The sequence below is a fragment of the Lepus europaeus genome, chromosome 1, assembly GCF_033115175.1.
Source record: "Lepus europaeus isolate LE1 chromosome 1, mLepTim1.pri, whole genome shotgun sequence".
In the NCBI taxonomy this organism is placed as follows: domain Eukaryota; kingdom Metazoa; phylum Chordata; class Mammalia; order Lagomorpha; family Leporidae; genus Lepus; species Lepus europaeus.
In genome coordinates this window covers 132,507,449-132,528,070 of record NC_084827.1, presented here as the reverse complement: position 1 = coordinate 132,528,070, position 20,622 = coordinate 132,507,449, and the positions used below count along the sequence as shown (strand labels likewise).

Below are 20,622 nucleotides of genomic sequence, written 5' to 3'. Positions count from 1 at the left end.
TTTGAGTTAGTCTGGCTATTAAGAAGGCTGAGGTGTTTAAATTTTCATTGTAATAGATCGAGGTGTTAAGAATCATTTTGGCCCATTTCATTTTCTTAATCTTGATTTTTATTTTCTAATTGATATGAAGAGGTATGTGTTTATTGCTACCTTATCAGCTTGTGTAAATGTGTATTTTTAATCACTGTTAATCCACTGATTGAGGTTGTTATTTATCCTTTATCTATTTTTCAATTTCTCACATGGAATTATTTACAAAGCAATTGAATTAAGAGGAAAATATTGTGGAATATGTAATCTTATTCATTTTTTCTTCTAATTAGGGACAGCGAGGTGCACACGGTATGCCAGGAAAACCTGGACCAATGGTAAGTTATGTTTGTTTAAATTTTTATTAATATAAAGAGAACAGATTTCATATATTTTGTAGATACCATTCTAAGAATATAACCATACCCCCTCCCTCAACCTTTCTCCTTCCTTACTTTCTTTTTTTACATTTTTTTAATTTTTGCAAAAATGTAAATTCAGTTTACTTTATAATCACAGGCTTAATGTACCACTAACCATAATGTTCAGCAAGTGAAGAATAGAAAGACCACAGTTCCACAGAATATAAACAATGTCTAAAAATGGTAAATCACAAGATGTCTGTTTCATTCTTATAAATTATTTGTATTCTATATTAACTACCACATGTAAGAGAAAACGTATGATATTTGTGTTTTTTGGACTGGCTTACTTCACATTTCACAATGGTTTCCAGTAGCATTCATTTTATGGCAAAAGACAGGATTCCATTCTTTTTTATTGCTAAGTAGTATTCAGTAATGTATATGTACCACATTTTCTTTATCCAATCATTAGCTGATAGACATCTGGGTTGAATCCATGTGTTAGCCATTGTGAACTGAGCTGCAGTAAACATGGCATACAAATAACTCTTTCATATGCTGATTTTATTTTATTTTGGTAAATTTATAGGAGTAGGGTGCCTGGATCATATGATAGATCTATTTTCAGATTTCTGAGGAACCTCCATACTGTCTTCCATCATGGTTGTACTAGTTTAAATTCCCAAAAGCAGTGTATCAGGGTACTTTTTTCTCCACATTCTTGCTAGCATTTATTATGGTTTGATTTTTGGATGAATGTTGTATTACTTTCATATTAAATAATTAATTAATTTATTCATCTATTTGTACATTCATAAATATTTAGAGACTACTACCCATTGTATTCCAGGAACCTGGAATTTAAAAAAAAAAGCTGATAAACACACAGTCTTGTCCTTGAAAATTGTATACCTTAATTAATATTGCTGTATAATACTATTGCTAACTATAATAATATATAGTATATAATACAACTTGAGACATCAGAGCATAGAGCAAGAGTACCTAAACCTAAACCTGTTATGGAAAAAGGATATAAGGTATAGGCAATTATTTCAAACAATTTGAATTTGTGACTAACAATCCTATATGGTACAGTTAGAAAATCCCCATTATGTTGAATATCACTGGATATGTCTCTTAACACTACTTGAGATCAATGTTGCAACAAAATTATATCATTATCTTTAGGATTATAAAGCACAAAGAAGATTATTCCTATATCCTATGTGAAAACACACGTATTATCAAAGAATAAAAAAAGATCTACTTAGATACTAATTAGGCTGGCGCCGTGGCTTAACAGGCTAATCCTCCGCCTTGTGGCGCCGGCACACCGGGTTCTAGTCCCGGTTGGGGCGCTGGATTCTATCCCGGTTGCCCCTCTTCCAGGCCAGCTCTCTGCTATGGCCTGGGAGTGCAGTGGAGGATGGCCCAAGTCCTTGGGCCCTGCACCCACATGGGAGACCAGGAGAAGCACGTGGCTCCTGGCTTCGGATCAGTGCGATGCGCCGGCCGCAGCGGCCATTGGAGGGTGAACCAATGGCAAAAAGGAAGACCTTTCTCTCTGTCTCTCTCTCTCACTATCCACTCTGCCTGTCAAAAAAATAAATAAATAAAAATAAAAAAAATAAAAAAATAGATACTAATTAAATGCATGTCTTTATTTCTCTGGTTTCTTTTAATAGGGTCCTCTTGGGATACCTGGCTCCTCTGGTTTTCCAGGAAATCCGGGAATGAAGGTAAAATACTAATATATTTAACTCTATGTGATAATATGTGTCCCAAAGGCAAGAATAGCATCTTGTTCATTGAAGACTATGAGAATTACTCATAGTAATGAGAGAGAGAGAGAGAGAGAGAGAGCAAGAATGAGAGCGAGAGCGAGAGTGAGAGAGAGAGAATGAATCTCCTATCCTTTGATTCAATCCACAAATGCTGCAACAACCCAATATCCATGTTTGGGTCAGGCTGAATCTGGTGCCAGGAGCTCCATTCTGGGTCTTCCATATGTGTCACAGGGACCCAATTACTTGAACCATTACCTGATGCCTCCATGGGTATACATTCACAGGAAGCTGCAATTGGGATTGAAGTAGGGACTTGAACCCAGTCATTCTGATAGGGGATGTAGACATCACTTGTGGCATCTTAACCTGTAAGTCAAACGCCCACCACTGGAATTTACTCTTAACTAAGGAAAGAATCTTTAATATGTTAGTTGTCAATTATTGCAAAAATAAAGAAAATAAAATGACATCATATGTAATTAAAGGATAATAACATCATCATATAATTATCATATCAAAGAATCTGTAGCGTTAAAACTCTAAGAGCAGAGAATTGAAGTAGCTACAAGAAATAAGGTCTTTAAACTGGATTGGAACTCTACTCCTGGACAGAATGCCTGGTGATAAGAAAAAGCAGAATATTCTAAACAAAAGGAGGTTAAAGTAAGTTAGAGGTTGTCAAAGGCTGTTCTTTCAAGCAATGCTGGCCCTCCCACTGTCCCCTTCCTTCTTACAATACACAGCCCCTAAAGGAATGGGCAGGGAAAATATTTGGCTCTCCACTTGGGAATGGATTAAAGTATTTTCTGGGATAAGTTACATTTGTTAGTGAGTCACAATTCATCCTTTTTCTTAGTGCTTTGGTATAAATACAAGGATTACAGTAGGAAGACATCAACATTATATTAGCTAATTCATTGAATAAATTCGGAGCTTAAAATTCAAATTTTAAGTTTTAAACAATACAACACTTTTCATTACCACTCAGGCCCTGTTTCCCTTTGGCAATAATTTGCTTCATACTGAAGAGGAATTTACTTGCAAAATGGAGCTGAATGAAATGACTGCACCCATTTAAACCTTGCTTTCTCAAGGAGTTTCCTTGAGAATTATGTGTGAATCTGTGTAAATCTTTAGCATTAAGCCTGACACAGAGGACACTCTTTATAAAAGCTCATGCTTCTTGCTGGTTGTGCTACTTAAATTGGGATTTGAACTTAGAAACAAAGAAGCAAGCAAATTAAAACTCTGCAGCAGATCTGATACGTCAAATATGCTTTGAAGGTGAGACTCAAGTGAAATTTCTGAAGACTCTGCCCTATGTCATCTTTAAGATCTGTGCCTTCAGTCATTTCACAGGCCAGCCCTTGCTGTCCCTGAGACCTCAATGTGAACTCAAGGGAATGGGATGTTATTGGGTTCCCCTCGGAATCTGACATTGTCCCTGAAGTTCAGATCTTAACTGCCACTGACTCTGGCCCAGTATCCCTAATGCCACCCTATCAAAGAATGTATAATCCCTTTCTTCATCATCTGAGAACTCCTACCCCCAGGCTAAGCTCTGGCTAGGATAATAAAGAAAGAACACAAAGCCTGGAACTGTGAGTTATCAGCAGGAGTGTGATTGTGATTCTTCCTGGGAAGGCATCTGGTTAGACTGTTTACAACCAAAGGTTCACACTCATTCATGCTAGATAGTTTTCCCTCCTCCAGGGTCTTTGTAGTACTCCTTGTTGGCTCCTTAGACTTCAAAGGCTTCCAGTTAAATCTCTAGGTCCTTCTAGATTAGATCAATGTAGCTATGCAATATTCCATATAAAATAAAAGAGCTGATTGAATTTCAGATAAACAAAGTGTGAATATTGAGTGTAAGCATGTCCTGATTATTGCTTGGGAAAAGTATGTGAGTGCTGGAATTTTTTGTTTATCTGAATTAAAACTAAACTAAGCATCCTGCATTTTCATTTGCTATCTTGAGTTAAAAATTAGTTATTAGATTTCCTTGATCACTTTACTGCTAATAGTATTTTATTTTTTGAATATCCTTTAATTGCTATAAAAGTTTTGTTCAAAAATAAAATGCTTGGGATTTTGCTTCTGTATTGCTTGAGGTTATCAAGTTCAATAGAGATTTGTAGGCCAGATGTTTTCTACTTTATTTAATAAATGCTTTCTTGAAATTCAAAGGAATTTTATTTTTAAAACAAATCACATCTTCTACTCTGAAACATGATTTGCTATATTGCTTCTATAGCAAATAAACAAGTTATTGTCCTGTAATGACGAGAGGAAATTTTATATGGGTGTTTTTATGGTGAATATCACATATTTGAAAACCTATTGTCCAAGTCCCACAGTACATTTTGGCTGACATTGGGTTATTTTAAAGATATGTGGCAATAATCTGCTTTATTTCTGGATGACCACATCAAGCTTTTATTGTGTGGTTCATTGATAGACTTGAAATGTCCAGGCTTACACTGAACAAAAACAACTTCTGCAAGCATGGTAGATCTGGTCAATTTTCCTCCCTCATCTCATTTTTGTTGTTTAAAGAATGTGAACGTGCTACTTATTTACATAGACTCAGGCTCCAGGGACCTGAACACTTATTTAAGAGACGTGTTAAAAGCAAACTTTGCTGGGATAATGCTATGTACTGTCATTCTTTGTGTAACTTGGTAGCACCTACTGTAGGGCCATTCCTAGTTTTTCATTATGAATCTAGTTTTATGTTAAATGTTAAATATGTAATGAATAGGAAAGAACTTTGATAGATGTGGTTTAAAAAATCCAGATTTCCTGGAGGTTCAGAGATGGGGTAAATTAAACTAACCTGGTGGATATGGAGGACTTCTATCGCTGGAGACTGAAATATGAAGAATGTTCCTTGTGAACGGTTCCCAGCATCATCCCATTAAAGAGAGTGGGAGAGTGACTCCACTCATGGAGCTGGTTTAAGTGCTCACTCCTGATAAGCTGTTTGTTCACCTGGCTTCTTTAAATGTTTATATTTAAAGTATAAAACTCCAAATAAGCAATTAACTTCCTAACACTCACTCTTATGTTTTACTTAAATTATTATTTCCCTTTGTGCTCCCTTAGGGAGAAGCAGGTCCCACTGGGGCACGAGGCCCTGAAGGCCCTCAGGGGCAGAGAGGGGAAACTGGGCCACCAGGTCCAGCTGGATCTCAAGGGCTTCCTGTAAGTACATAGCGTGCTAAGAACTAGGCCAGAAAACCAGACACTTTTATAACATCAGAACAAATGCCACCCATTTAATGTAGTCTCTGAATTCTGGATAAGTGCTTAAAACTCATTAAAAAAAAAAACAAAAACAAACACACATTCCCCCCCCCCCCCCATGTCATCTCTGCAAGTATGGGAAAAGGAATTTGTATGATATAATTGTAGTTGATTTTGTTTTGTTTTGCAAATTTTCTGTCTCCTCTTGGAAGATGGCTGGACATACTAGGAGCACCCCAGAGATGCCCAGCTATAGCTTAATATTTCACAAACTTTTGATGTGTTTTGTAGGGTGCAATGGGAACTGATGGTACACCTGGTGCCAAAGGCCCTACGGTGAGTAACTTAATGTATACCCGGTGAAGTTCACCCCAGACTGCCACCTAGTTCTTCACTCACTGCATCAACTCTGCTGTCTCACAGGGCTCTGCGGGTACATCTGGTCCTCCTGGGTTGCCAGGGCCTCCGGGATCTCCAGGACCACAGGGTAGCACTGGACCTCAAGGAATTCGCGGGCAACCGGTAATGTTTGTTTGAAACAACTGTCATCCTTTAGCATAGCCCATCTAAGAGCACCAAAAGAAATAACACGAAATATGATGCAATGAAACAGACAATATGGCTTATGCCAATGAGAAAAATGAAGATTGGAATCTTTGTAAGGTGAAAGCCAGACATTAGAGTACAATTTAAATGTTTAAATTTTAAGTGGGACCTCATTGCAGTACATTAGGTTTGAATGTTTAAAAAAAATAAAATAGTAAGTCATACTTTCATGATTTACCTCATAGATTTTTTTTTGAATAGTTGAAAAATAGCTGTTATTGAAAGCCAGTTTGAGGAAATATGGAGGCTTAGCAGGGATTTATAATGATGATTTAACTAAAAATAGTTTGAATGGCTCTTTCTTGAAAGTTATTTTTGAACAGTGATTCCAATATATTGTTCATGTTGGATGAGTTCCAGTTTTTTGAATTCCTTGTTTTGCAGAAGTTATTAGAAAAATATTGCAATGAACCCACAAGAGACAAACACAATGAAAAGTTGTGCTTGCATAGCTTTGAGTTTGATATATAAAATTTAAAAACATTTTGTTTCCTAGTATTACTTGAAATAAATATTTTAGATGCTGCTCCAAATAATTTGGTCATGCCGATAAATCCTTTTTAAGAGCTGATGACAGATTTATTAAAATATGAGTGGTACTGATATGTCACATTTGATTCTAACATGTTCTGGTTCTGGAAACATAAAATACAATTAGTTTTTAAATACAAAAAGCCTATAGGTGAAACACCCTCTTTGAAGTTTCTAAATTCTCTATAAATAGAACATAAATACATAAAATTATTTTCAATCTGGTGAACAAGCCTGTATCGTGAAATAGACACTATGTAGATGTATCTATAGAAATTTGTCATTGTTCCTTATCACTTTAATGATCAAATTTGAATAATAACTGAATGATCCTAATTATTCTAGTGTACATGAGAAAAATGATTTTGAAGGTTAATTTCTTGAATTCAAACAACAGAATGCTACCAAATTGTGTTGGATTTTACAACAATTCACACATATTTTCTAAGATTTGCCAAATTTAAAACAATGATTATATTATATTACCAATTCAATACAGAATATGCTGCACAGAATTTTTTAGGCCTACTCACTGTAATTAGTTAGAGTAAGTTGTACTGGCTACATTCCCTGGTTCTTACAGTTATTAATATTGCATTTTAGGGTGATCCAGGAGTACCAGGTTTCAAAGGAGAAGCTGGCCCAAAAGGAGAACCAGTAAGCCTTCATTTTCTTTCTAATGACAAGAAGATCATAAATATTGTCTAGAAGTATACAGCTCAAAATACCCAAAATACCAAAACTAGTTAAAATAACAATGAGAATGGTAATGACTTGGGATAGAAATAGTTTAATCATTTAAGACACTATAAAAGTTGTGGCTGACTTCATTCAATTAATCTGTGACTGTAACTCCCTCATCAAATGGCACTTTCTGGTTACTGACCTTCTGTTTTTGCTAGGGGCCACATGGTATTCAAGGTCCCATAGGCCCACCTGGTGAAGAAGGCAAAAGAGGACCTCGAGGTGATCCGGGAACAGTTGGTCCTCCTGGCCCAATGGGAGAGAGGGTAAATTTGAATAATAATATACATTCTTAGAGATGTGTGTGTTTGTTGTGTGTGTGGGGGTGGGTTGTGGATTGCATGAGCAACTTTTAGGATTAATAAGGAAAACAAGAAATAGGAGAAATGGATGTAGGTGCTTTGCATAATTCAGTATGGTTATCTATGAGTAGAAAGAGACAAGTGTCTCATCATTCTTCATGCACTATTTTTTTTAAGATTTATTTATTTATTTGAAAGTCAGAATTACACAGAGAGAGAAGGAGAGGAAGAGGGAGAGGGAGAGGGGGAGAGAGAGAGAGAGAGAGAGAATTTCTTCCATCAACTGATTTACTCCCCAATTGGCCACAACGGCCAGAGCTTCTTCCAGGTCTCCCACATGGGTGCAGAGGCCCAAGGACTTGGACCATCCTCCATCCTCTACTGCTTTCCCAGGGCATAGTAGAGAACTGGATCAGAAGTGGAGCAGCCAGAACTTGAGCTGGCACTCATATGGGATACTGGCACTGCAGGTGGTGGCCTTATCCACTATGCCACAGCACTGGCCCTCATGCAGTCTTTCAGCTAATAATGATCAGATCTCTACTGTAAACCAGTTTGAACTATTGGTGCTTGGAAAATATCATGAACAAGAAATCCATGGTCTTAGTCCTCATGTCGGGGCTAGTAAGCCATAGTTGATTTTAGTCGGGAGGTAAACAATGAGTAAGTCAAGAGATAAAGTTAGTTTATGCACTTTAATAAAGACCACATACACCTAATAAATAGTGAAGTGACGTGGTGGAGAGTAACCACAGGTGTATGGAAGTGGTGTAATGTCAGATTATATGTTTGGAAAATGCAGTCATCTGAGAAGAGAGTATATTAGTTGAGACTTGAAGATGAAGATGAGCCAACAAAAGAACCTGGAGAAAAGAGTACTCATCAGAGAAAAATGCAAATGCTAAGTCAGAAGTCTAGAAAGGACTAGGTAATGTCCAAAAGTCATAATAGATTCCCATGACTAGAACATAATGAGTCAAGTTTGGAAGAGACAATAGCGATTTTATGTTTGTATTGATCTGAAGAGAATGCCAAAGGCTTCAAATCCTTAATACATATTACCGTTGAAATTTTTATCACCATCAGATGGTACCTTTGCCTTTCATTTCTACATATCAATTTTTTCCTGTGTTTACTTTTATAATGAATTGTTAGAATATTTCTTGATTTAAAGAATTACTTGGCTCTGTACTTATTTATTCTTCAAAACTTAAATTTTATCCTATCTAGTCATTTTTAATCCCTTGCACGTCTACAGCTATATTTATAGGTATGTTGGCTTGATCACAGCTCCTTAAACTTTATGGTACTAAAAATAGAAATTACCCATTCATAATATATTACAAAAATATCATCAATTAAGAATTGCTTTTGGTTATTTGCAGGGTGCTCCTGGCAATCGTGGATTTCCAGGCTCTGATGGTTTACCTGGTCCAAAGGTAAAAGTTGGCTTTCAGTGTTGATACTCATACCTGTCTGGGTGGTCCTCCAAAAGATGCCATTTTCTAGAGTTGTAATCTAGGTCTGGCCCATAGAGTTCCAGACCCAGGAAGGAGTCAAATCTAATGCCAATCCCTTATGTGTTACTTTTTGGATTAAAAGTGTAATGGAGAAGGATAATGGTTGGAGGAATATAGAACTTGTTTTTAGACTTTATAGGGATACTTCTGAGATGAAAAAGGTCATAAACTGATATACTCATGTATTCCTTCAGTTGAAAATTTAGACTTAAAAATATTTAAAGAAAGCCTCAATTGTAAGAGTAACTGAACTTTCGTTGGTTAATGAGGAAAAATCACTATTTTACAAGGAACTAAAATTACAAAAAAAAATATAGTGACATTTTTTTCAAAGAAGTAATTGTAACTTCTGTGGCAAAATAAATGCATGTTTTATTAATGCTTTGATTTGTCAAACAAGAATTGAACTTATGCCCTTTCCTCCTTCTTTGTTCCTAACACATCTGCTGTGCTGTGGAACAGGGTGCTCAAGGAGAGAGGGGCCCTGTAGGTTCATCAGGACCTAAAGGTGGCCAAGGTGATCCAGGGCGTCCAGGTGAACCAGGGCTTCCTGGTGCTCGGGTAAGAACACAGCAGTTGTTGGCTCTATCTACCCAGGTAACATGCCCCTGAGCATTCACTCAAGGGTGTGTTGTGCTGTTTAATTTAGGTTTTCTTTTCTTTTTTCACAACTTAGAACATTATTTGTTTTTATTAAATTCATTACTTTTAAAATACTGGTTTTTTTAATCACGTATTAAAAAAATAGCTTCTAAGCAGTATATATTTATAACTTCACCACTTGATATTGGGAAAAAAAATCCTGTTTGGCAACTTTTGTAATATTCCTTTACATGACAGCAAGCCACTTGTTTAATGTGAGGCAGAGAAAATTCCTGATAAAATTCATCTTAGCAAAATGTCATTTGAGAATTTATTCATACTATGGAATTGCCTTTTGATTAAGTTGTCAAGAATGCAGTGCTGTTTCCACTCTTTAGAATTTTATTGCAAGTCTGCAACAAACTGACAGGTGCTTTTCATTTTCAGGGTCTGACTGGAAATCCTGGTGTTCAAGGTCCTGAAGGAAAACTTGGACCTTTGGTAAGCAATTTAAACAAAAGACCACATCCATAAATATTTTTCAATAGGGAGGAAACTTAAATAATCTTTAATCAAGGTTAACGTGTTTGATCATGTGGTAGCCAATCATGTTGAGATACTTAAATTGTCCCTCGACCCCATGGAAGCAAATTCTTAGTATCTGTGTATTTTAAAATTGGCCAAAGCATACATCACATTATATTGAGGTAAATGAGATTGAAATTGCTTCCCTGACTTTAGTGCATAAGGTAAAATGATGTATTTTTTTCAATACTAGTGAAATTTGTCTATTAGTATTATTCTCATTGCTTGGTGGCCTTCCAATTTTACATTTTTACAAAGGTAGCTATGAAATTTGACAGCTTAAATATTTTGAGCCCCCCCCCCCCCCCCGTTAATACTACAATATGAAATAGAGGTCCTGAATTTCTATTACCACAAATCAGAGCATCTCTTATAATATGAGAGTTTCAGGAGACCTCAGGATGAGACTTATGTGTAGAATATGAAAATCTATGTTGTAAATACTCAATCTAGGTTTTTTTTTTTTCTAAATACTGTCTGATTCATTAAGATAAAAATCATAGGTTTAGAATTTGTGTGACTTTTAAGGTAAACAAGGCAAGTGGGAACTTGGATGATGTGATATAAGAGAGCTATTTCATACAACTTCTGTGGCTCCTGTCAATTCCATAGGGCACTCCAGGGGAAGATGGCCGCCCAGGTCCTCCGGGCTCCATAGGGATCCGAGGGCAGCCTGGCAGTATGGGTCTTCCAGGCCCCAAAGGTAGCAGTGTGAGTACATTGCATAATGTTCGCCATCTCATCCTAATCCTCATTGGGAGAGGGTGTGTTTGCAGCAAATGGATTGAATTTTAGGATATCTTCAATTTATTCTTTAGGGTGACCCTGGAAAACCTGGAGAAGCAGGAAATGCTGGTGTTCCTGGGCAGAGGGTAACTATACATTTTCTGCTAAAGATAAATATATATAAATATATGAAACTACCCAAGTTCGATGGCCTCACTTCCCAAATGATCTCTGTGTGATCCTAGGGAGCTCCTGGAAAAGATGGCGAAGTTGGTCCTTCTGGTCCTGTGGGCCCCCCGGTATGTCACCTTGTAACAGGAATTTATATGTTTGTCCCAGATTCTACTTATGAGTAAGTTTCAAAGGTAGTGAGTGTGAATTACAGGAGTGAAGAATTTCAGTTCTAGCCTTTCTTCTGATTCCTGTGCTTTTCTTTTTAAATGTCACAAGGGGTCTTTCCATTTTAAACTTCCCTAAAAGTTGAATGGCAAAGGCTATCTCATTGTCTTTATATGGCAACTCAAATAATAATCAACTGAGAAAAATAGTTTTTTACAAATAAATATTTATAATTTAAAATTTTTTAAGTACTAAATTATCTGTACCTCTTCCTATAAAAATTATTTAAACTGGCTGGAGGGGATAAAAAGAAATGTTTGCCCTTGGAGGTTATACTTTCATCCTGGCATTTTAAAATGAACTTTTTATCAGGCAAATTTTGGCATAGTTATTTGTTTTGGGGTAGAGTAGCTGAAATGTCTTTCTAAAATGTTACTTTTTGTTTTGGTCATTCTAGTTTTGTAATTTGATTATTAAATCTTATGACCACTAGAAATAAACTTTAATAGAAACATTACCAAGTATATATAATTGGTTTTCTCATACTCAAGTCCAATTTACCCATAATTTCATGTTTGGCCCCAGATGTTTTATATTTGGGTCAAAAAATAAATACACATCATTTGTCTCTTCACTGGCTTTAGAAGATAGATTTTGATCAATTTCATTAAAATGACTTTTAATGCTATTTTTTGTCTGACTACAATGAAAGAGCATGTTTGGAAGACATATAAAGAAATGTCAATGCATCTAGTGGATCACATGACAGGATCCAGGTATTGCGATCTGGCTGTGTTCATGGCTTTCTTTCCTTCCTGACTTAGGGTCTAGCTGGGGAAAGAGGAGAACAGGGACCCCCAGGCCCCACTGGCTTTCAGGTATGCATGAATTCAGTTTTCCATTTCCTCTTCCATCAACTAAAATGCCTTTTTTTTTTTTTTACATAAAAAGAGTCAATCCTCTTTTAGTGAATAGTAGAGACATTCGGATAAAATCAGTTTTATTCAAAGAGAAGGAATGGATTTTCTCTGAAAAACTGATCAAAATCCAAAACTGTTAACACATTGAAAATAATAAAATGTTTCCATTTTCTCAACAAGGTTAACTAATCTATTTTAATTTAATGCTTATCTACTTTTATTGACAGTTACTCTTATTTTTGTTGAATGAATGTTCATGATTTTTGTACATATTTTGGTATGTACATCATTTAATAGCATGGATAGTCATAATTTCTGAAAAAGATTCAGGACAGAATTTGAATATTCTAATACTTTCTGGTATTGTTTTCAGAGCCATGAAAATCCTCCCACTATATTCACATCTACTTTTTGCTAGATGGCATGCAAATGAAAATGTAACCCTAGAAACTATCTCTGTGTTTTGTTAGAAGTAATGTTCTTCATGTGTCTAAACATATTGTTGCTTAAGGTATTACTTAATGTGTGTACACAGTATCTCTTGCTTGAAAATGTAATCATGGAAACTCCATGCATTGTAAATGGTGAACTGTTAACCTTGTTAGCCTTTTAAACCTCCACAGATTCACAGTCTGATTCCTTTATTTTTGTCTTAGGGACTTCCTGGGCCACCAGGGCCTCCTGGGGAAGGTGGAAAGCCAGGTGATCAGGTAGGCTTTTGAATAATAAGAATACTACACATCATTGGCTCATACTATCACTTTGTATTTGTGTCCCTGTCCTGATTTTCTTAGTTTATTACCTCTTTGAATACTTGGACCCACCCTAAGTACCATTGCTGTGTGCATTTTACACACAAATGTTAGATAACTTTCCTGAAGCCACTGATAATGATTTGAACCTAGGTCACCTGTTTCCTGAAACTCTTCTTCATCATAGAGTTTTACTGGAAGATTTATGAAGAGTTATGAACAGCATCTTATTTCTAGCATTTTACTGGAACAGATGTATTTAACTTGTTTCTCTTTAAGTATTTCATTTGTTCATTTTACCAATCCACAACTATTTGCTGAACATTGTGTGCATGGCTCTGCTAAACACTGGCCTGACCAAGTTGAACAAGTTGAGTAAAGACCTTGCCCATCATCTACAGAGCGGTGGGCGACAGACAGTTATAGCAATGGAGTGTTCTACAGGCTATGATAGGGGAGGCACTACATATTTGGAAACATAAACATGAAAGATGTACCTAAATGAGATTTAGAAGATTAGGAAAAGTACTCTGTACAAGAAAAGTTTTACGTACAAGATAAGATGGAGGAGGGAAAAAATATTCCAGGAAATGAGAACCACAGGAACAAAGCCTTGCTGCTCAGTTTAAGGATCTGAAAAACGTTTGGTGATTAAAGAATATGTCCTGCAATTTGATGGGGCTGGAGATAAGGCTGGAGGGGCACATCAGAGGCTAGGTTATGAGCAATCTTAATTTGTGACTAATTTTTTCTTCAGCATTAGAAGCTGATGAAGGGCTTTTAATAGAGGGTAATTCCAGCATATTTGGGGTTTGGGAACATCATGTCACAGTGAAGACAACTGAGGGCTTTTAATAGAGGGTAATTCCAGCATATTTGGGGTTTGGGAACATCATGTCACAGTGAAGACAACTGATTTCAGAATGTATCACCAGAGAACTATTGTATGAAGTTGTAATCTTTATCAAAGAGAAGTTCAAGATGCAAATTTTCTTTTAGTTAAGATCAAAGATTTAATGTAGACAGAACTGCACTAGTTTGAATTCACAATTCCTAGTATGAAGAGACTTCAAAAAGATCATGAAAAATGTGTATTTTGAAAACCCATGTATGGGTTTCAAAAATGTTTTTAATGCAAATTAGCTTTTTTTTAAAAAAAGATTTATTTATTTACTTGAAAGTCAGAGTTACACAAAGAGAGAAGGAGAGGCAGAGAGAGAGAGGTCTTCCATCCGTGGGTTCCCTCCCCAACTGGCTACAATGGCCAGAGCTGCGCCAATCCAAAGCCAGGAACCAGGAGCTTCTTCCAGGTCTCCCACATGGGTGCAGGGGCTCAAGGACTTGGGCCATCTTCTACTGCTTTCCCAGGCCATAGCAGAGAGCTGGATCAGAAGTGGAGCAGCCGGGACTCAAACCACTGCCCATATGGGATGGTGGCACTGTAAGTGGTGGCTTTACCCGCTACACCACAGTGCCAGCCCCTGCTTTTATTTTAATTTTATTTTTCCATGAATGTTTTGAAGTACCACTGCAGAGTGCTTCCTAGAGTGCTCCAGAAGTATTGGGTCAATCATTTAGCCTAGTGGTGAGCATGCCAGTTAAGACTTCTGCATCCCATGTCAGAGTACTAAGTTCAGTACTTTGCACCTGACTCCAGTTTCCTGCTTATGCAGGCCCTGAGAGGCAGTGGTGATGGCTGAAGTAGTTGGGTCTCTGCCACACACACACAGGACACTTTGACTGAGTTCCCTCTCCTGACTTTGGCCCAGCCCAGCCTCAGCCATTCCAGGCTTTTGGAGAGTGAATTAGCAGATGGGAACTCTTTCTGTCTCTGGCCCTTTTTCTCTCTTAGATAAGTTCTTAAAAACACCAAGTTAAATAATATTGATTTTTTCCACTTAAAAGATTACTTCTTCATTACATTTAATTTTGCTTAACTCTGCTAAAGCTTTCTACTATTAGGGGAAAAAAGCCATTTAGCATATCTTTTCTTATCTCAAAGAAAAATAATGCAGAATGTTTGTGAGGAAATATTTTGCATTTCCTTATTTCCAAAAATGAAACATTTGGGTATGTGGATTCTTCTGAAAAGCAATTTCCATTTAATATATGTGTTACCACCACATTTATTAAAGTATGTATATTTTCATTAGTCAATATTGTGGGCTCATTCAACCTTCTAATGTTTACATTATAATCATTAGCTGTGTGATTTGGAAAGATTGCTAAAAATGTGTAGGTGTCATCCCAATGCTTTCTGCCAATTGATTAAAATGTATTTATAGGGTGTTCCTGGAGACCCTGGAGCAGTTGGCCCATTAGGACCTAGAGTGAGTATTTTCAACTTTATGATTAATTTTATTTCAAACTGCTTTTGGTTTAAAAAGACATATTTGATCTTAAGCCTGGCTTTATTTTTTATTTTAATTTTTTAACTTTTATTTAATAAACATAAATTTCCAAAGTACAACTTTTGGATTATAACGGCTTTTTCCCCCCATAACCACCCTCCCACCTGCAAACATCCCATTTCCCACTCCCTCTCCCATCCCATTCCTATTAAGATTCATTTTCAACTATCTTTATATACAGAAGATCAATTTAGTATATACTAAGTAAAGATTTCAACAGTTTGCACCTACACAGAAACACAAAGTGTAAAATACTGTTTCAGTACTAGTTATACCAATAATTCACATAGTACAACACATTAAGGACAGAGATCCTACATGGGGAGTAAGTGCACAGTGACTCCTGTTGTTGATTTAACAATTGACACTCTTATTTATGAAGTCAGTAATCACCCAAGGCTCTTGTCATGAGCTGCCAAGGCTATGGAAGCCTCTTGAGTTTGCCAACTCTGATCTTATTTAGACGAGGTCATAGTCAAAGTAGAAGTTTTCTCCTCTTTTCAGAGAAAGGTACCTGCTTCTTTGATGGCCTGTTCTTTCTGCTGGGATCTCACTCACAGAGATCTTTCATTAAGGTCATTTTTTTTTTTTTTTTGCAACAGTGTCTTGGCTTTCCAAGAAGCCTGGCTTTATTTTAAACATTAAATTCTACTGAATAAAAATTTAATTTATGAAAAATAATCTGTCATGTGAAACAAGCATGTCCTTCTTTCAGTGAGGCTCATCTTTTATCACTAATTTAGAAAATGAGCCTTAAAGGTAGCTCATTTCTAAATCTTTGTCTAGTAGAAGCCATTTTGAAAAAAACATTTGAAACCTGGTTTTAGATCAAGTACTGAGACTACTTAACTTTGTAATTTCCTGCTAGGGAGAACGAGGAAATCCTGGGGAAAGAGGAGAACCAGGAATAACTGGACTCCCTGGTGAGAAGGGAATGGCTGGAGGACATGGTCCTGATGGCCCAAAAGTAAGTACAGTCACGACTTTGATACTTTAAAAGGCTCTAAAATTACTGCCTCATTAACACATGGTGGTTCTAGAATATATTTCTCTTGTTTTTGAGAGAATTTGATTATTCAATGAATACTTAATGGACACTGATTAGACTTTTCCCTGGGAACTAAAGAGTTGGCAAAGAAGCAGACCCTTCTTTGTGATGGGGATTATTGTCTGTGGCACACGATGATCTATTCCTCTATCTCCATCTCCATCTCTCTCTCTCTCTCTCTCTCCTTCTCTCTCTCTCTATCCATTACCAGTGTTGATTTTTATGAATTTTACTAATGCCTTCCATGAAAGCAAAGGCAAGAATACAAAGTTGCATGATTTATTTGAAGGTACTTCTAATTATATGTTCCATTTTTGTCTCAAGTTCTACAATTCTTCTGACCACATATATGAATATATGTAGTTTTAAAACCTGAAAATTCAATGTGTCATATGACAGAAATCAGTACCCTTTCAAATGCCATTTTGTTATTGGTAGAAGATAATGTATGTGGTCAATTTCAATAAAAACAATTGAACTAGAATTTTTTCATGATCATATGATGCTACATCTCTTATCATTTTCAAGTTCTTGAGTGATTAAATATAGTCTACTTCAAATTAATTATGGAAGTAGCCTGAAAACCAGTTTAAAATTACAAGCATGAAGGAAAGAGTGAAATATTTCCCTAAATGTAATACATTCATTATTAATATCTCTATGATGTTTCCAACAAGGGATAAATCAAAGGCAATGCTGTCAATATGATTGGCACTCTTGCTCAATTTTCTCTCAAGAGAAATGTTGAAAACATAAACAATGAAAAATCAAGTGTGATGCTTTCATTTCAAACAAGTCAACATTGAGACTTTTCTAAATGAGAAATATAAACATTAAAATTGGACTACATGAAATTGTAGATCTTCAACTATTTTTGATTTACTAAACAAAAAATTTCATTGGTATGACCACTTATTGTTTGTTCACTTCAGGGTAGTCCAGGTCCAACTGGTACCGTTGGTGATACAGGCCCACCAGGCCTTCAGGGTATGCCAGGAGAAAGAGGAATTGCGGGAACTCCTGGTCCCAAAGGTGACAGAGTAAGTCTGTTTATTTTTATTTCCAAGTTCGTTTTTTTAGTCTTCCTGATGAAAATGATTTTCTGAGCAGGTTTTTCCTTCTGTCATACTGGGTCACAAGTCTTTCGTGCAATCATTCTTCTAGTACATATTTAATGAGAAAATGCACAGTGGCAGGCACTGTTCTGTGCTCAAGAGGGTACAAAGGTGACAGTGAAGCCCTTGCCCTCGTGAAGCTTCCAGAACCAGACACATGATTAAATGGTGTTTTGTGTTTTTCTCCAGGGTGGCATCGGAGAGAAAGGTGCCGAAGGCACTGCTGGAAATGACGGAGCAAGAGTAAGTGAAAGTCTTGTTTTTGTAGCAGGGCTGGGAACCAACGTCATTATCATGTTTCCCAGAACTTCTAAAACTACAGTTCATCACATCTCCTTGGAAAATGATGATGTTTGAGATTTGATGTTGATCAACCATGGATACCCATTTGCTTACCCTGATTTAAAATGAGCCAAAAAGTAAAGTCACTCTTGAGAGACTTTCATGTGCAATGTTCATGTCTGTTAAAATGCTGGTCTGATTAGCTGGTCTTGGGCTCATTCCGCCATAGGCAAGCAGAGTTTTTAGAGCTACCAAAGTTGTGATCAGTGTCTCTCAATGTACTGGATCTCAGGAATGAGACAATTACAGCGTAGTAAATCACCATTAATACTTTCAGCAATAAAAGGTTAAATATGCAGTATATCAAGAAGGATTGTTGGTTACGACACAGTGTTTAAAGTCATGTCAGAAAATTTCATTAACAAGCTTTAGGTCTTCAGAAATTAGAAAGCATTTGGAATTCCAATAATAATCAGACTAGAGGGACAATATATTTTGGAGATGAATGATTTCCTTATGTAAGAGTAGTTAGTCTTTTGGCTCAAATATCTAACACATTCTGGAACAGTTCCTGAAAGCTGATGAATAATTTCTGTTTCAGTATGACATGATTTGCTGTTAGCTGTCTAGTTGTCATACTGAGTCCTAACAATAGCAGGTGTACCATGAACACTGAGACACAGGTTTTTTTTTACCCTTTGATCCATCAAAACTTTGATTCAGCAAACAGTGATACACAGGAAAGTTTTGCCTATGTGGTAATTGTTTCTTTTTTTCTTTATATAAAACTAGGCAAGGGTGATGTACTTAGCTCAGAAAATTATGGACATATACTGTCTCTTGCCAATTAATTAAATCTAATATTTGATTTCTTATTTATAAAACAATTAAAACAAATCTTAAGTTCTTTCTTTTTTACATCATGAATATTCTGAAATACAAAATAAGTAGTAATATTCTGTTTGAAGGGATAATGTGTTGACATTTTAAGAGGAAACTCTAAATAAAAAAAATCTGTTGTGCTCATAAAAGTTTGAAAATGCAGTGTAATAGGATTGGTACATAATCACTGAGGGGTATATTTTATAGTGAGGTTAATCCATTCTTTTGGGAAAGAAGTAGAATGGAACATTTAATATAATCTTATTGTAAAATAAAAATCATTATTATGTTTTCCCCATTTGCCAAAAACCGTGATATAAGTAATGAAGTCATCTTTATATTTAATCAAATCCTATAAAGAAGTATGTTAAAGTATTGGATAAATTATCCTGCTGTAGGTCGAGAGAATGTATGAAAACATTTTCCTCATGTTCTTGACAAAGATATGCAATTTGAAAGTCATTTTTTGTTTCTTCTGTAATACACAAAGAAATTAAATGATGCAAGAATATTTTGGCTGTGTACAAAGTGGTGATACACAAATGTCAGAGTAAGAGCTGTTTTGGAAAGGTTTCCAGTACAGTCCAGAGTTTGGAGATTATGACCATGTGTCCGGAGAGCAGGCCTTGGCCCCAAGAGATAGTTCTTGTGTACTAAGTTGAAAAAACTCTAAATCCACCAACTCAGTGTAGATAGAACCTGGCACTCATTTTTATCGCAAAGGAATTTAGAAAACTGAATGCTTTAACAATTTTTAAAAAGTAAAAGGTTGATGTTTTCTTATTATGATTTAAGATTATAGTATCCCATATAAAAGTGGAAAAAAAGCTTCTTTTCAATCTGGACTCAAATTCCAAAATAGATATTAACAAAATTAATTGGCCAAGAAACATAGAAACATTGTGTGCATTAATTTAGAACTAATAAGACAGATGTGTGTACATGTAAGTTGAGCAGGACCAAAGAGTTAAAAAATTTCTGTACAGATATGTGGAGATTGTATTAGACTGGGTAGAGAAATCTTGAAACTATGCAGATTATATTATGTATGATAGACAGTGATTTGCAGAAACAGTCAAGCTGTAATAAAATAGCCCCTTCTTTTTTGTTTGTTTGCTTGCTTATAAGTCTGCCTAAGCAGAGGGATTTCTGTGCATTCTTTCCCTCAGCATGCCTATGTTCTGTTGATTGACAGGGTCTTCCAGGCCCCTTGGGTCCCCCAGGTCCTGCAGGTCCAACTGGAGAAAAGGTAAGTCACAAATTGTTGTTCTGTGCACTCAACATCATGAGGCTTGAATGCTGTTTTTTTTTTTTTTTTTGATAAAATATTCTCTTTTATAATATGGTAGCTGAGCTGGATCATCTTAGATTTCTCTTCCACTGTCTACTTCCACACATTGCCCAATGTCCTACAGTTGTATTATTCCATTGCATTATGCTTTGCTGCTAGTTTGGATAATAACCACCTAAAATCTACTTTCCAGGGTGAGCCTGGTCCTCGAGGCTTAGTTGGCCCTCCTGGCTCCCGTGGCAATCCTGTAAGTACCGATATTTTGATGTTTTTCAGTGTAAAATTGAGCAACAAGATAATTCATCATTTTATTTTGAGATACATGTAATCATGTTTATTGGTTTAAGCTGTTATAACTTCCTGGTTTCCACCTTTTAGTTTTCTAATTAAACTTAAAAATCAACTACACTATCTATTAAGTTAAAGTAGGCATCTTATCCACTAAATGATTAAGAAGCTTCCTTGGACCTTATGATCCTGAGCATTTTGTTCTATGACTCATATATCACCCCTAAGAATCTTCCTCAAGCAACATGTCTACTTTTTATATAAGTA

The 20,622-nt window shown here is 36.1% G+C and overlaps 1 protein-coding gene across 1 annotated transcript in view; it reads left to right on the top strand.

The window, feature by feature from the left end:
• COL5A2 (collagen type V alpha 2 chain) overlaps positions 1–20,622 on the top strand; it is a 143,332-nt gene that overhangs the window by 98,624 nt on the left and 24,086 nt on the right. Inside the window, exons 17-37 of the mRNA XM_062189006.1 lie at positions 324–368; positions 2,084–2,137; positions 5,291–5,389; positions 5,723–5,767; positions 5,855–5,953; positions 7,172–7,225; positions 7,471–7,578; positions 9,000–9,053; positions 9,597–9,695; positions 10,164–10,217; positions 10,914–11,012; positions 11,120–11,173; positions 11,273–11,326; positions 12,191–12,244; positions 12,943–12,996; positions 15,324–15,368; positions 16,318–16,416; positions 17,430–17,537; positions 17,802–17,855; positions 19,972–20,025; positions 20,261–20,314. Coding sequence (XP_062044990.1) covers positions 324–368; positions 2,084–2,137; positions 5,291–5,389; positions 5,723–5,767; positions 5,855–5,953; positions 7,172–7,225; positions 7,471–7,578; positions 9,000–9,053; positions 9,597–9,695; positions 10,164–10,217; positions 10,914–11,012; positions 11,120–11,173; positions 11,273–11,326; positions 12,191–12,244; positions 12,943–12,996; positions 15,324–15,368; positions 16,318–16,416; positions 17,430–17,537; positions 17,802–17,855; positions 19,972–20,025; positions 20,261–20,314 — 1,440 coding nt within the window. The remainder of the gene's footprint in view (positions 1–323; positions 369–2,083; positions 2,138–5,290; positions 5,390–5,722; positions 5,768–5,854; positions 5,954–7,171; positions 7,226–7,470; positions 7,579–8,999; positions 9,054–9,596; positions 9,696–10,163; positions 10,218–10,913; positions 11,013–11,119; positions 11,174–11,272; positions 11,327–12,190; positions 12,245–12,942; positions 12,997–15,323; positions 15,369–16,317; positions 16,417–17,429; positions 17,538–17,801; positions 17,856–19,971; positions 20,026–20,260; positions 20,315–20,622) is intronic.